The sequence below is a fragment of the Australozyma saopauloensis genome, chromosome 3, assembly GCF_035610405.1.
Source record: "Australozyma saopauloensis chromosome 3, complete sequence".
NCBI lineage: Eukaryota > Fungi > Ascomycota > Pichiomycetes > Serinales > Metschnikowiaceae > Australozyma > Australozyma saopauloensis.
This window is the reverse complement of record NC_086133.1, coordinates 1,156,440-1,172,619: the sequence shown is the minus strand read 5'-3', so window position 1 is coordinate 1,172,619 and position 16,180 is coordinate 1,156,440. Positions and strand designations below refer to the sequence as shown.

The 16,180-nt window shown below is 43.9% G+C and overlaps 6 protein-coding genes across 6 annotated transcripts; 1 reads left to right on the top strand and 5 right to left on the bottom strand.

The window, feature by feature from the left end:
* Window positions 1-2,226: 2,226 nt before the first annotated feature.
* PUMCH_002686 (uncharacterized protein) lies at window positions 2,227-3,864 on the bottom strand (the record flags this gene model as incomplete). Its single annotated transcript, XM_063021686.1, has 1 exon — window positions 2,227-3,864. One exon carries the CDS (start codon window positions 3,862-3,864, stop codon window positions 2,227-2,229), a length of 1,638 nt encoding a protein of 545 aa, XP_062877756.1.
* Window positions 3,865-5,735: 1,871 nt separating this feature from the next.
* PUMCH_002685 (uncharacterized protein) lies at window positions 5,736-6,674 on the bottom strand (the record flags this gene model as incomplete). Its single annotated transcript, XM_063021685.1, has 1 exon — window positions 5,736-6,674. One exon carries the CDS (start codon window positions 6,672-6,674, stop codon window positions 5,736-5,738), a length of 939 nt encoding a protein of 312 aa, XP_062877755.1.
* A 406-nt stretch (window positions 6,675-7,080) lies between these two features.
* On the top strand, window positions 7,081-9,513 carry PUMCH_002684 (uncharacterized protein; the record flags this gene model as incomplete). Its single annotated transcript, XM_063021684.1, has 1 exon — window positions 7,081-9,513. The coding sequence occupies one exon, from the start codon at window positions 7,081-7,083 to the stop codon at window positions 9,511-9,513; it is 2,433 nt and encodes an 810-aa protein (XP_062877754.1).
* Window positions 9,514-9,581: 68 nt separating this feature from the next.
* On the bottom strand, window positions 9,582-10,892 carry PUMCH_002683 (uncharacterized protein; the record flags this gene model as incomplete). The annotated part of the gene is made up of 1 exon (XM_063021683.1): window positions 9,582-10,892. One exon carries the CDS (start codon window positions 10,890-10,892, stop codon window positions 9,582-9,584), a length of 1,311 nt encoding a protein of 436 aa, XP_062877753.1.
* A 914-nt stretch (window positions 10,893-11,806) lies between these two features.
* PUMCH_002682 (uncharacterized protein) lies at window positions 11,807-12,355 on the bottom strand (the record flags this gene model as incomplete). The annotated part of the gene is made up of 1 exon (XM_063021682.1): window positions 11,807-12,355. The coding sequence occupies one exon, from the start codon at window positions 12,353-12,355 to the stop codon at window positions 11,807-11,809; it is 549 nt and encodes a 182-aa protein (XP_062877752.1).
* Window positions 12,356-12,698: 343 nt separating this feature from the next.
* On the bottom strand, window positions 12,699-15,440 carry PUMCH_002681 (uncharacterized protein; the record flags this gene model as incomplete). Its single annotated transcript, XM_063021681.1, has 1 exon — window positions 12,699-15,440. The coding sequence occupies one exon, from the start codon at window positions 15,438-15,440 to the stop codon at window positions 12,699-12,701; it is 2,742 nt and encodes a 913-aa protein (XP_062877751.1).
* Window positions 15,441-16,180: the final 740 nt, after the last annotated feature.

Sequence of the window (16,180 nt, the reverse complement as noted above, 5' to 3'; positions counted from 1 at the left end):
ACTAATGAACAACCTAACAGTACAAACACCAACGAGCAGTTGCTTCCTAAAGTCCCATCTGATTCCCGGCTGTCTAGCAAAATGACGTTTTAGGAAATTTCTTGTTAATAAATAATTTGTATCGTTCCCATTCGATGAGTCTAAATATTATGCTCGTTGAAAAAGAACAAAACGGAAACCAGTACCGAAGATCAAACGAGAGACAGCAATTTCCTATACCACAAGATAACTATAATAGATGCTGGAATTCAAGTCATCCAATATAGACTGTCTTCGTAGCGCGCTTACAAGTCTGTTCTGCTTCGTTACTACTTTCGATTGCAGTCACTAGCATCTTCTTTCGCGATCCTCTCAACACTGCCAATTAGAAGTAACAAAACCAAAGCATATGGTCGAAAGCAACCGTCGGGGCCCACCAGAAGACGGCTTGCAGAACATCCCCAGGCCTCGATCCGGTCCTGTCCTGAGACAACAAAAGGGAAGTGACGGTTTTGATAATTCGTATTCATCCGAAATGTTAACTGAAGTCCCCATTGGCCAATTTTATCCTAGATTCCGAGATGAGATTGTTTCCATAGTGGAATCCCATTTGTCCGACCTGGAAAAAGATTTAAAGCCAACCACTATTCGTGCCTTCAGAAAAGCTGCGGACGGTCTTACCAAAGATATTCTCACTCGAGTCGATGAGCATCAGAACCGGGAGGTTGGAATGATCGATCTGATGAATGATATGCAAAACGGCCTTTGTCTGCGGACATATCCACCAGAGAAATGGGTATCACAGATATACATCTTAGAATTATCTATCACCAGCGTTACACTTAAGCGAAATGGGTTAGGCCTGTGTCGAGGCTTGCCTACAAAGATTTCCAACTTGCTCATTGAGAAATTAGACTTATGTGTTCGTGAGCACCTCTCACAACTCAAAATACTCTACATGCGTGAGTTTCAAGGCGCCTGGTGGAAGTTCTACCGTATGGCTGATTATGGATTGCCTCGATTGAGACTGAAAGATCATGCTAAACAACATGGCTTTTTCTTTCTCCTGGTCGGATTCTTCTACGCCCTTCACTGGTTTGACTCTCTGTGGATTGAAGAGGATTGTGCTTGTTTCCTTACAGTGGTCGCCATAGCTGATATAATTATCTATGCTCTTTTGTTACCGTTTTCGAATGGGAAGTTGGCGTTCTACCTTTGCTCATTTCGCCCGAGTGTGAGACCATTGTACGAGCATGCGACATCATGTATTGCGCGGGCCGACGCCAACTGGCCAATTTCAAAATTTGGCTCTGGATTCACGTGGCGATTTTGGAAGAGGAGAAATGATGGTTATGTTCCGCGGGCTGGACCATGTACCGATGTTGAATATAAGGGAGTTGAGTATATTTAGAAGCGGAATCTTCTGCGAAGAGTGTCAGCTATAAATACTGAGTTCACTAACCGAAAGAAGTACGGATCATCGAAGGTGGTCTACATCTTCTGAGGCTGTGATGGGGAGCATTGATGGCTCTCGTTGGCTCAAGAGTAGTCAACAGTTCCAGAAAAGAAAAAAAGAAAAAAAGGTATTAGTCTTGAGTATAAATGAAGGTATTTACCTTCGAACGTTGTGTGGTGTTGCTAATAGTAATTTGAAGCTCATAGAGTTTCCTTTATGTCGATAATACATCCACACTACACTCAACCTCTGTATCCTATCGAATAATGCATATAAAATTTTGATATGATTTCTCCACTCTAATTTTAACCCAACGCATGATTTTGATCCTAAACTTACTCAACTACAAGTAATTACGAGTATTCTTACACACGGTGCTCCAATCTGATGTCATGCCTGCACACCGATCCCAGGCCGTTCCAGTAGTGGCAAAGATAAGTATTTGTAGTAATTGAATGCTTCAGAATGTGGAATTCAGGATGAAAACTGTGGCTTATGTGCTCCTGTGTCAATTCCAGTTGCACATTGGTACTTCAGAGAATGACAGTATTGTGTACATTACCAGGCCATTGTTTACCATTTATGGTTCTCGTTTTATATTCTTGTAATTGTATCTGATATCCAGCTTTTGAGCTATGTTGAATGTTTTTGTAAATGGAAGAGATAACTATCGAGGAAGGTACAATAAAGTAGTAACATAAGCGTGTTCATTAAGTCATGCTAATTCTATATAAAACTCATTACAAGCGCATTAAACGTATCCCGATCGGGATTTTAAGTGTTCAGCAAGTCTAAACGTGCTCACCCTCTGGCTTGTTCTCTTGGAAAGCGTAAGTGTGGGCCATCTCGTCGACCGATGGTGGAACCCACTTGTCAGACTTCCATGGAGCAACACCAGAAGCGTACAAGACATCGACCTCCTCCAAAGAAAGACCCTTGGTCTCGGAGACGAAGAAGTAGACGTAGAAGAAGGAGAACAACAAACATCCAGTGAAAACGAAACCGTAGTAGAAGTGGATGGCAGAGGTGATGAATGGAGTGAAGAAAGAGATCAAGAAACCCCACATCCAGTTGGCAGCAGTGGCAACAGACATGGCCTTAGATCTGATTCTCAATGGGTAGGACTCGGAAATGATACAGTAGACACCACCGGCCCAGGTAGAAGCGAAGAAGAAAATGTAAAGACAGGTGATGAAGATCATAGCCTTACCAGAAGCCTCGTAAGTGTTACCTGGCTCGTTGGAGTAACCGTTCTTGTACAAGTGTTGGGAACCAATAAGCGAGTAGATGATGAAACAGACGAACATAGCGGCGGAACCGGTAAGAAGACACAATCTTCTACCCAATTTCTCAATGGCCCAAATACCAGCGAAGGTGGAAGCAAAGTTGACAATACCCAAGATGATAGAGGTTTGGAAAGAGTCACGCAAACCGACAGCTTGGAAAATGGTGGTACCGTAGTAGAAGAAGTAGTTGTCACCAGTCAATTGTTGCAAAGATTGAAGCATAATACCCATGATAACTCTTCTGAAGATCTTTGGCTTACCAGTGATAAGCTCTTTCCAAGAAGCATTACCAGCCAAAGCCTCTCTGTCAATACCAGCCTGGATAAGTTGAACCTCGGTGTTGACAGCTGGGTCATCCTCGGAAACCTTGTTGGAACGGGCAATAGACTTTCTGGCCTCATCGATCTTGTTCTTCTCGACCAAGTATCTTGGGGATTCAGGCATAGACAACATACCGACAACAAGAATGATAGCCCAAGCGAAACACAAACCAAGAGGAATTCTCCATTGTCTAGAGTCGGTGTATCTCTTAGTACCGTAAGTAGTACAGTAACCCAAGAAGATACCCAAAGTAATACACAATTGGAAGCAGACAACCAAAGTACCTCTGACTTGCTTAGGAGCGACCTCGGAAATGAAAAGTGGAGAGATGACGGAAACGGTACCGACAGCCAAACCAGCGATAAGACGACCAATAAAGAATTGGTACCAAGCTCTTTGAGAAGAAATTTGGATAATGATACCGACAACGTAAATCACCATCGAGAACATAAGACCAACTCTTCTACCGTACATGTCACCAACCTTACAAAGGAAGATACCACCAACAGCGCAACCAACATTGAAAATAGAGATCATCAAACCAACTCTAACGTTGGACAAGTAGTAGTTACCAGCGGCATTAAGTTGACCAAATCTTTGGACGAAATCGGACATGTTGACGAAACCAGAGATGGTACCAGTGTCGAAACCGAAGACGAAACCACCAAAGGCAACGAAGAAACAGAAAATGGAAATGACAATGTAGTCCTTGAAGGACTTTTCAGGCAAGGCAGCAAGATGCTCTGGCTGTTCCTTGTCCTTCTCCAAGATGGAGGCATCGACTGGTGTCTGAGCACCAGAGTTATTAAATTCTTGAGACATGATTATTGATGTAATCGAAGACGATACTGGAGAAGAAAAATATGAACATGGGGGAGAATTTCATGCCCTTTTATAGAGTTTGGTATGGCTGCCACCGGAAAAAACTCACCTGGTCATTCATGCACACAATATGCATGGGGGCTAATACCATGCCCCATTTCGCGCTCCAGGTTTCTCCGTGTACGCCCCGGAAAAACTAGAGTCTCTCCACTTTTGGGATGGGATGACACCACCTGCAGGCGCGAAGATCATCGATCTCATGGCTCCAGTCACTCTTAGGTCATTTTGAAAAAAAGAAATGTGGAGATACTCTCCTTGGGCCGGAAAAGGAAAAAACATATAGATCTCATTTCTTCAACTATAACCATTGACATCTTATTGTCAACTACACACTTTTTATTCTGCCGCATGGTCTATATCGGCGTGGGGGTCGCCTGCAGGACCAAATGGTGAAAGTCGGAACATCCTCAGTCCCAGGTTCCAACCAGCACTAACAGGGCTACGTGTGCATGCAACAACGGAACGCTTAGGAACCATAGACCAATATTTCCCGATCCGGCCGATCTGAAGTTTTTCTTGGGAATGAGCCCATGTTCTATTGTCTATTTCTCCGGCCCTATTGGTGGTCTCATGAATCGGTGCCTCAGTGGTGTACCAACAATTAGCGCAGTGACGACCTGCATGTCCCGCTCGCTGACGCATGGTGTGCATTGTAGCTGAAAAATTTTTCCGGTGGTATCTTAATGGGAAACAGGCCACTCATTCAGCCTGTATTCAGATGGTAGCACTGCAGAAGAAACGGAAAAACCGTCTTGGCCAACCAATATGCACTTGTGAATCAGGGCCAAATCTTTGTCAATTGGGCAAAAGCCCTAGCCGTTTGCCAATCAAATTTGACGCAGTCCAAGAAAAATTGCATCGAATAATTGTTCCGTGTTCGTATTGCCGAAGCTACAATGCACGAACAATTGGTACAACCGAGTCAAACCGCGTTTGACGGCTGCAACCTCAGGTAATGTATCTGGTACACTGTGTAGGTGTATGAGTAATTGGTGGAGGTCCGCCGTTTTAGACCACGGCGCATCTCTTACATCTCAAAATTTTTTACAACTATGGAATTGTTCCGTCCGTGGATGTTAGCTCCCCACGGCTCTTATCGTAATTGTCATCACGGTCGCCGATTTATCCTCTTCGCATCTCCATCTCATCCCCAGTGCATCTCTTCTCTGCACTGGATAGTTTATCCGTTTTCCGGCACAATGTCCAGATGCGTCGGCTCCATGATTCAGCCGACCATGTAAGCGAATATAGCCCCAGTAATTCCCCATGGTCAGTCACTGCCATCGGACCAATTAAAGGACCCGACCTTCTCGGAGATTTCGCCTCCGGATTAATTTGCATAATTTGATGGTTTGTAGAGTGAGTTATTTATTGTTTCTTTTTGTCATGTCCGTCGGGCCGGATACCCAATTGGCCCATCGGCCCATTTACTCCTCCATGTCGTCAACTATGATTGCTATGGGGAATTGGAGATTCCTGGGGTACTGTGGAGTTCCTGGGGGATACTTGGGGTGAGTTCTAGGACTCCGTAGCTGCCTAGCTTATGTTGGCGCCTATTTCGAATAGTCAATCCCTAAGGGGATTTCTGGCCTACGGAGCTACGGAGCTACTCGATAAAAATGAAGTGATACAGTGTATTTGTAGACGGTGCCAATAAAATAAGATATTTGGAATTTTACTTTGTTTTTTCGTGGACAATTGGCAATTTCATGGGTTGTATATTGTTGTGGTCCAGTCTTGAGCTAAAATTCACTATACTCGGGAAAACTAGTTATTCAAATTGTTGTTGCTTCTTTAAAGGAAACCCAAATTTAGTTCATGTCAATGTAGAAATTGTTCCTTTGTTTGCCTGGATTGACCTCTGATTTGCTAGGGTATTGAATTTTCTTCCCACGGCCATGCCAGTCAAATAGCCAATATGCCACTTTTTTGGCTTCATGATATTCGATCTCTTCAAAACCTAACGACTTCATCACATTGGCAAAGAGTGATTTGTTGAAATACCTAGAATTGGTCACACACGGGAGCGGCAACACAAAGAAAAGCGACGGTTTCTGTTCTTTCTGGAACGGCTCCAAGAATTCAGTCATTCTTCGTAGCATATTGCCTCTTCCACTTGGTGTAGGCACGAAGTTCAATACGAGAGAACACAGAATTAGATCGAACTTCTCATCTTTTCCCAGAGGAAGCGGCCGCTTCATAAAATCTTGCTGGAGGATTTGCGGATGTTGCGAGTTCAAATCGATCCGTGTGACTTCTCCGAAAATTCCACTTGTCAGTATAGCATTTGTGGGAGATAAACTTCCAATTTCCAAGGTTCTTGTGGCCGTCCTTCCTAATCGTTTATAAAGGGTTACGAGCCATTTCAGAGAGTCACCTCCTCGTTCGCTTTTTTGGCCCACAGTTGATGCCATTTGGTACACATGTAGTCCTCCTCTTTGTTGTAGTTCAGCGTCTACTTTCGCTAGGGTCCGTATGAGCTCCGCATACAGCAATTTTCTGTCGATGTGGTGAATTTCTGGAGTCTTAGCATATTTGTATTCTTTTAGTTGCTTCGTATATGCTGGCTCTGGGCTTTGAAGGTACGTTTCTAAGTCAAACCCTGGTTTTACCTCACTTAGTAGCTGCTCAAGACTCTTTCTGTTCTTCTGCAACACGTGGAAACGGCGAATGAGTTGTCGAGCTTGTTGTGGCTTCAACGTTTTGGGCGCCCTGTTATTAGATGTGATTGTCTTTGGTTTTCGTAACATGAAGAATGATATAAGTATATGAGTCTTTGGGGATTCTATCTATTGGAATGCAACTCACTTAAATGATCTGTTTATAGAATTTCAACTCACGTAAGATCGAGAACTCTTTCTCCACTATTGATCGAGTGAACACGAGCAAAATGTGACTTTCAGTTGAGTGCGCTTGCGAAACCTAACCAATAGGTCAGTGACATTAATTCGAACAAAATTAAAAGAAGCTATGCAAGAGATGTTTAAATTCGATTTCTGCTAGAATTGATAATCATCGGCTTCTGCGAACCTCATCTCATCTCATCTCATCTCGTCTCATCTCATCTCATCTCGTCTCATCGCATCGCATTCCATCCCATCCCATCCAGTATCTCGATCCCCGTCATATACATCTCTTCTACGTATTGCAATCAAGATGGCGCCTAATAAAAAGAATGGCAAGATCAATGCTAAGAGGCCTGTAAAGTCTACAAAAAAGGCGACTCTATCTGAAATGAACGCTCTGCGTAATAAGATTATCAAGGCTGACCAAATCAGTTGGAAACCAGTAGACATCCCTGATACATTAGGTGACTACAGTGGATTTTTCGGATTGGAAGAATTGGAAGGTGTAGATGTCCGCATGGTGGATGGAAAGCCCGAATTTATAACGAAAGAAGACGAAGGAGAAGTCTTCATTCCTGGAATCACCGATATGGACTCAAAGAAGAGAAAGCAAAAGAAAAAGAACACACAAAAGGAGAAGAAGACAACTGAAAAGAGTTCCGAGAGCAAAAACTCTGACAAAGCTATTGATAATGATAAATTGGCAGGGCAAGAGAAAAAGGATGACGAGTCGGGGGCTAAGCTGGAAGATGAATTGGAAGATGAATTTACAGGTTTCGACGATGACAATGAAAGCGAAGAATTAAATGGCTCTAATATCTTGGAAGATCAAGAGAATGATGAGTCTATTGTCCAAAAAGAAGACGAGTCAGAGGAAAGTGAAAGTCAGCTTTCCTCGTCACTCTTCTCAGCGCTCAACATGCCTCTTCCTGATGACAACCAAATCGATTTGCCAGAATGGTCGTCCATTCCTCTCAGTCCATACATTTTGAACGGGCTTCAAACCTTGGGCTTCACTCAGCCTACGCCGATTCAAAAACAGACGATTCCAATATCCTTGGAAGGCTCTGACATCATTGGAAAGGCCACTACCGGTTCCGGTAAGACTTTAGCCTATGGTCTACCGATCTTAGAGAAGTACATCTCCAAACTCGAAACAATCAAGGAGACTTTCGGCAATGTGATACAGCCTCCAGCGGGCATTATTTTTGCGCCAACAAGAGAATTGGCTCACCAGGTTTCGGATCACTTAAATGCCATCGCAAAATACTCGCCTCTTTCGCAATACGGTATTGTGTCCATCACTGGTGGTCTTTCCATCCAAAGACAGGAGAGATTGTTGTCATACGGCCCTGGAATCATTGTCGCCACACCAGGAAGATTTCTCGAAGTGATTGAGAAAAACGAGGAGGTTGCCAAGAGAATGGCAGCAACTGATATCGTTGTTCTTGACGAGGCCGATAGATTGTTGCAAGACGGCCATTTCGATGAGTTTGAGAGAATTTTGGAGCTCATGGAGAAGACAAGATCCAAGAAGGACTACGGCTGGAGATGGCAGACTTTGGTCTTTTCGGCAACCTTCTCCAGAGATCTTTTTGGTAAATTGAACAAGAACTTCCACAAGAAAAAAACTGACGCTGGCCTCGCCAGCAACGAAGAGATCGTTGAATTGTTGGCTCAAAAGTTAAAGTTCAAGAACAAGAGACCCATGCTTGTGGATGCCAATCCCAAAGAGATCGTTTCCGGCCAGGTCACTGAGGCGCTCGTCGAGTGTGGTGCCATGGAGAGAGACTTGTACTTGTACTATTTTATTCACATGTACCCCGGTTCCACACTTGTGTTCGCCAACTCTGTCGAATCTGTTCGTCGTCTTGTTCCTTTGCTTGAGAATCTCCAGGTGCCTGCCTTTGCCATTCACTCATCTATGATGCAGAAGCAGAGACTTCGGTCATTGGAGAGATTCAAGGCGGCTTGTACAAACAAAAAGAGCGCCGTTTTGATCGCTACTGATGTCGCCGCCAGAGGCCTTGATATTCCAAACATTGACCATGTGGCCCACTACCACTTACCTCGCACTGCTGACGTATATATTCACAGATCCGGAAGAACAGCTCGTGCTGGAAAGGAGGGTGTTTCTGTTATGTTCTGCTCGCCTCAAGAAGCTTCCGGTCCTCTCAAAAAGCTTAGAAATATGGTCGCATCTACCGCTGGAAACACAAAACTAAGCACCAGAGCCGACGTCAAGCTTCTACCCATCGAGTACGATCTTGTTTCGCAGATCAGAGAGCGGGTTCAATTGGCCTCAAAGCTTGCCGACGCATCTATGTCGGGTACAGCCACCAGAAAGGAGAACTCGTGGCTCAAACAAGCTGCTGATGACTTGGGAATTGAGAATCTCTCTGATGTGGACGACTTTGAAGACGACATCATTAAGAAACAGAGAAAGAGAAAGGAGAAGAAGGCACTTTCTACTGACGAACAAAGAGCACTCCGCCATAAGCTCAAGGAACAGCTTTCGATTCCATTGAGAAAAAATCATAGACGGTCTTACATCACGAGTGGACTCGAAAACTTGGCTCACCAAATTGTCACGGGTGAGTCGTCAACGACAGTATTGGGTCGTAAGACGGTGAAGGCGCTTGACGAACTCAAGGATGTGAAGAACAAGGTGAGCAAGCCAGCATCAGCGAAAGCCCAGAAGAATCGGGCAAACAACAAAAAGTCGAAGAAAGGAAAGAAATAGCTTTGTACAATAGATCAATTTTAAATGCATTCTATCTAAAGAGAGAGGAAAGTATGTTACATGAAACCCTAAATAAAGTCGTCTTCACTGTCGTCGTAGTACTCATCCTCGTCGGACTCATCCACCAACTGCTCGAAGTTCACCTTGTATCTCAACATGGCACCGATACCACCGAAACCCTGGCAGAACTGGGCACCCTCAGAAGATCTGTCAGTGACAAACTCAAGAGCGGCACCGAAGGACTTGTAGTTTTCAGCCAACCACTCCAAGAACATCTCTTCTTTGACGATCTCCATCTCGGTACCAGTAGCCTTGTCGAGCATGTAGGACTTGTCAGGCAAGTCTGGGTTGGCATTGACAATGACCTGGTTCTCCTCGGAGTCCTTCAATGTGTAACGGATGATGTTCAAGTTCTCGTAGACAATGACGGTCTCACAAGCACCCAAATCGAGAGCCTTCAAGGTGTCCTCGATACCGTAACAGAAACGGCCAGAGTCCTGGGAGATCTCGTCGAAGTACTGGTTCAACAACTTCTTTTCCTGGACAAACTTGACGTTGGCCAAGGTTTCAGCCGAAAGCTCGATGGCCTGGTTGAAACCGTTCTCTCCACCGTAAGAAACATCCACGATTTTGATGACCTTGGCCTGCAAACGGCCGTCGAACAAGTCGGATTTGGACAACTCGTTTTTGAAGTCAGCAGAACCGGCCAAAATCAAACCCTTCACGTTCACCTTGTCGTTCTCAATGAAGTTTTGGACAGCGACCTCAGCCACCTTTCTGACGTAATTGTGTCTCTTTTCATCTCTCAAACGCGAGAAACGAAGAGCAGACTGACCACCTCTTCCGTGCTTCTTGGGCAAATCAACGGTAAACTTGTGCAACACATCTCTGTTGTTTCCCGAAACAGCACCGAAAAGAGCACCATTACCGTCCATGACGATGAATCCGAACCGGTCATCGTCTTGCAACAACTCCGAAAGCGCCTCCACATGGAACTTGTTGTCACACAAGTACAAGGATGTGTTGATAGGCTTGAATGGCTCGAAGTCAATATTCAATTTCTTTTCTTTACCCTCGTCGGTGAGAACATCTCCACAATACACCACCAATCCATTTTTGGGAACGTGTGTGTACAACTTCAACTTCTGCTGGGTCGAAGTGATGGCCGACAAAACAGACAATCTGTTGACACGTGATTTGATGTTGGACGCCGTACCGTATTCTTCAGTCAACATTTTCTGTGTGAGCGAGATTTGACCCTTTGGTGGAATAATCAATGAGATCATCGAGGTACCGTTACCACGGGCCATCTCGAGCGACTTGATCAATTTCTTGATCTTCCACATCTCGATGGACTTCTCTGCTGCGTCGGACTCCATTTTTTTGTTTGTTAGGGGGTGCTAGGGAGAAAGGAAATGGGGGCAAGTAGATAGAGAAGGGTTGTTCTATGCAAGCAATGTGAAAAATTTGAGAGGCATCGAAGGGAGAGGTGGTGTATGTGCTAGGGTGGGAATACGGGGAAAATGGGAGGTATTTATGTTTTTTGGAATTGCTTTTTTTGAGGCATTTTATTTGGTCGATGTTTTGTTGCTGGTGCTTGGATGGATATGGGTGTACTTGTGTTTCTCCGTAGATCGGGATGAGAGCGATGCGACTTTGGTGGGAGGAGCAAAGTGGCTTGTAGTTATGAATCTTTTTTTAAGTTATTTTGTGATGTTTTGTAGTCTTCGTTTTTTCCACTTTTGTCTAGATTTCCTCGGTCTTTGCATTGGCTTGCATTGGCTCGATGAAGCTAGGACACTAAGATTGGAGGAATTAACCAAACATTGATATACGTAGATTGTCTGACTTGCGGATCTATAAATCTCATCTTTTTTAAAAGAGAAGACGCTATTATAAATTCACTCAACTCAAATTCGTGGAATCCCATCTGTATCTCTCAGTTCTCACATTTTGTGAGTACTCAATCATTTCAGACAAATACTGAAAAGACGTTCAAAAATTGAAAAAAGGTCTGGAAATCAATTAATTCCCTAATTGGGTATTAAAAATTAATTTCCGGACTATGACAAGAATTTCAGACCATTTGCTAACTTGGCGCCTTCTCTTCTTTATTTCCGGAGAACACAACGAATCCAACAAAGTCCTACAAGAAGTTTGAATACAAACAATTTTGATCGTCATATATCTCATTGTTGCATTAAATATTTACCCATATCCTCATAACTATCCAAGGCTCACTTTGTGACTAGTAGATTACTTTGGGCCCGTCTCTCAGTGTTGTCCAGAAACACTAAAAGAGTCCACTGACTCGTTCTTCTTCCCACCGATTCAATTTCTCTCGCTGCATATGATACTCCTTCCGCGAGTCCTTGAATTCTCGAAGAAACTGCAAGAGATCTCTCTCTGCACCTGTGGTCGCATATGACTTGGCCATACTGCTACTGGTAGCGTCGCTTCCTCTGGCAAATCGCTCAAATTTACTCTTTAATACATTGGTATTGTAGTTGGAGCTCAAAAGTTGGTACTGGGCTGTTTCAAGCTCGAGAAACTGCCGATAGAGCAGTTCGAGCCGCTGCGCCAGCCGAGATATCTGTTGTGAACATGCATTATAGTCAGAAATAAGCTCCAGAATGCGATTGAGCAAGTCTACATTTTCATTTATTCTATTTACTATATCCTGTTGGTGACTACCATACGTATCTAGCGAAACGACATAGCCCTTCGTCAATTCGTACAGAGCAGCGAATTGGTTAAGAAGATGAGAGGGAAGAGCACTTAACTCCTTCAGGAGAGGAAATGGCTGTAGTTGGTTTATGTTTAGGGGCTGTAAAGTGCTCATGGTAGGTCTTATCTTTGGAATCTGGGGTACGTAGAAAAGCAGTCATATCTGTGACGGTAAAGAGAAATCATCAAAAAAAAAAAAAATTGAAAAAAATCGAATTTGATTTAGAATTTATCAAGTGGTCCAGTGTTTTTATCTCTGTATTCACAAATTATTTTGCTGTTTAAGAATGTCCAAAAGCAAGATCGGAACCACTGATTGGATTTAAACTGAAGTCTTCATGAACTCTCCTACAACCCTGTCAATTTATAAATCTTAATAATACATAATGGAATCCTCATTGTCTTGTTTCACAGAGCGTATATGTTTAGTCCGCTCATGCTCATGCTGAAGGTAGCATTCACGCGTTGCTGACAGATCTAGCAAGTGATTGCTCAATCAAATCGACGGAGTTTTCAACCTCTGCAAATGACATCCCACAACTGAGGGATATGAGCTTGCAGTACTTGTAGAGGTTGTCGTTCTTTGGGAACCCAGCGATCAACGACAGGCCACCATTCTCTCCATTTGCAGATCCACCACTTTTGACATTTTTAGGTATACTGTTCTCTTTGAACTCCTCTGGAAATTGCGCTGCCAAAGGTACCTTGATTTCCTCACCATAGATCTTTTCTGATAACTCCTTCCTTTTTATGATCAATTTCTGTAGTTTCGTCGCCAACAGCAATTTGGTCTGATCATCTGCATCGGATTTGATGGTTATTTCCTTCTCGGCTGCTTTGAGGAGCTGCTCCTGTAACTTGATCTCTTTCCGCGCCACGTATGTTTTGAACTGTTGCTCAAACTCATATTCTAGCGAGAGATGCTTAAATCGCAAGTCATTCATGAGCCGTTTGATTTCCTCTTGAATCATGTTGTCATTGGAGCCTTCGTTGGAATCTAAATACCTAGTATCGTGCTGAGAGCTCATTAAATTGTTCTCAAACTCCTTCTCTGCATCCTCGAGTAAATAGTCAAGATTGAAAAGATGCAACACTGACTTCTGAGATTGTATTTTATCCTTTCCGATCAATTTGTAGAATTCGAGTACATCAAAGATTTTTTGATCGTACTCCTTGAGCTCTTTTTCAATTTGGAACGATAGTTTGCTCAATTGTTCTGTGATCCGGTGCGCTACTGAAGATTGTAAAGAAAGTGCGAGACGTGTGCTGAGCATTTGTGATTCGAAGCTTTGAGCACCATAAGTTGGGTTGTTTATGGTGTTTCCATTGAGCATGCCGCCGACAAGAGGGAGAAGCTCATCGTTTTCGCCCTCAAGACGCAAAACATAGTTATGCGAGGCTAAGTAGTCTTCGATCGTGCAATTCACCAAGTTTCGTAGAGCAAAGTCAATGTAAACGTGATATTTGATGAAGGTACGAATGCACTTTCGAGCAAGGCCAAAGGCTACGATATGCAACGCAGTGTTTCCTTCATTATCTTGATGGTTGATGAATTTCACTACCACATCTTTTTTATTCTCAGGTGGTGCTTCACCCTCATTCTCGTTGTGTACTTGAAATTCAGGAAATTTAACAATTTTTGCTAAAACAACCTCGAAGTAATATTTTGCAAAGTTTTCTTTAATCATTGAAGCTTCTGAGGCAGTTAAATCATCAGTTGCTGGAGGCTCACAAGCTAGAGCAATGTGGTGTAAGACAGTACGACCAAAGCTATCTGTCGAGAGTACGGAGTCGAACAACAAGTCAAAAATGGAGGTAAAGTTGTTCAAAATGTAGCTATTGTTGAACTGGACCAGAAACATTAGAGCTGTCTCGGCTCGGTAGTTTTTGAGTTGGGTATTTATGGACAGGGAAAACAATGATAGAAGAAACTCGATCATAGACACATTCGCCATTGCGCATGCCCAATGGAATATGGTATTTCCATCGCTATCAATAGGCTGGTCGATAATAATTCGACTGAGAGGCAGTGGAGGGTTTAAAATTTTATCAGGGAGTGAAGTAGTGAGTGCTTTGGGGCGACCATTTTGAGTGTTGGGATTCTCGTCAAGGAGATAATTAAGGAGAACATTGAAATACTCGATGGCTTCAGGATCGCCACGTAGACTTGTGGAGTTTAATTGCGGCTGACCATGACGCTGGGAAGGAAATGAACGGAAAGACTCGCTACCAAGGAGTTTTGTAAAATCATTGACGGCGGCAGGCACAGTGGAATCTGACCCACGGCTAGCAGGGTGTCCATATCTATCGAAAGATTCCTTTGAAGCTGCAAATTCTCTTGATCCAAACAACTCACGACCAGTCATCAACTCCTCGTCGTAAGAGTCGCGGATGCTCATACCAAACCTGTGGTCGGCATTCGCGTGGTCATGTAAATCGTCTCCACTCTCCGGCTCTAGCTCCAAATCTTCTCTACGAACATTCATGCTACTGGCTGTGAACAGCGCGACATCTTTGTCTGTATCTTGTCGCTGTAGTGGTGGAAGCTTGAAAGACGACTCCATCCCCAGCTCGGGCTTAGCACTAAACGTGCCTATGCTTGGGCCCCCGGAACCACCCATACTATGATCTATAGGCACAGTCTGCGACCGATTCATATCGGGCTTCCCTCGTCCAGTGAGGGTGACTCTTTTCGTGCGCGCTTTACGTTTTGGACTCGTTTCAGCATCAGCGCCAGATCTGGTGCGCTTGGCAAGCACTGCACCATCGAGGCCACTCTCCTGTTTGACCTTCAGAAGCGCTTTGCGGCCCATGTTGGATGCAGAAGCATGGTTATGTTTGGGCGCCGGCGGCGGCGTTTGCGACGTCCCCTCAATGAATTCAAAGTCAAAAATGGGTTTCAAGATGTCATACACTCCAAACGAAGTCGCAATCTCCTTTCCAATCTCAAGAGGAACATATGTTCCTTGATACTTACCATATCCGCCCTGGACCTTCTCATGAATGCCTGTCTGGACATCCTTTTCCAAAATTCGTGTTCGACGTGCTTTGGGAAACTTTGCAATTTTAAGTATATGTGTGGCATTGATCCATGAGTCCAGTTTCCGTCTCATTATTGGTCCTTCAACTGTGACAAACTCGAATACGGGCACGTTAGAGTACGTGGCCGAATAAACTTGCGTCGGGTCATATGATGACATTGTGGATATGAGCCCTGTGGCAAAATAGGGCTTGTTTGGGTTTTGTTGTTTCTTTCTTGGTGTGGTTAAGATATCGATAATAACTTCCGCTCTAGACCAGCTGGCGAGAAACGGATTGCACAAGAATAATGGTTGTGAGCGTTTCTCCAAGCTCAGCAGCGGTTGGGCTCAATTGTATATCTGTGGGGTTGATTTCCCCGAGTGTTTGTTTGGTATGAGATTGGTCTAATGTGAGGGTCAATAAGAGTACATAGAGGATGGTCACGTGACCCAGAAATTTGGGAGAAGAGCCTTTGGATGGGCTCGATTGGGAAAAATAAAATGTGAGTAGAAATAGCCTAAAATAACGTTGAACAAAATAATGGAATTTGCGGGAGTATACAATCAAAGGTTTGAATAAATTGCATTGGGCATGCGCCGCCGGCGCCAAGGATAACATAGTAGTGTTCAAAAGCCAAGTCTTCAATGGGGTAAATGGGGATGATGCATGCAGAAGATGAAGACAGGCAAAGAGAATTAGGCGAAGACAATATTCAAAGCGACATTAAAGGTCACAGCCACGACCGAAGCCACGATCACAGCCATGACAATGTCGGTGTCGGTGGCTTGGGCAGTGTAGATGAATTGAGGCCTGATAAGAAATTAAGGGAGATGCTAGAAAAAGATCGTGTAGAGTCGATAGATGACGGCAATGATGACCAAGAAAATGGCCGAGAAAAAGTAGAAGAGATGCTTTTCAA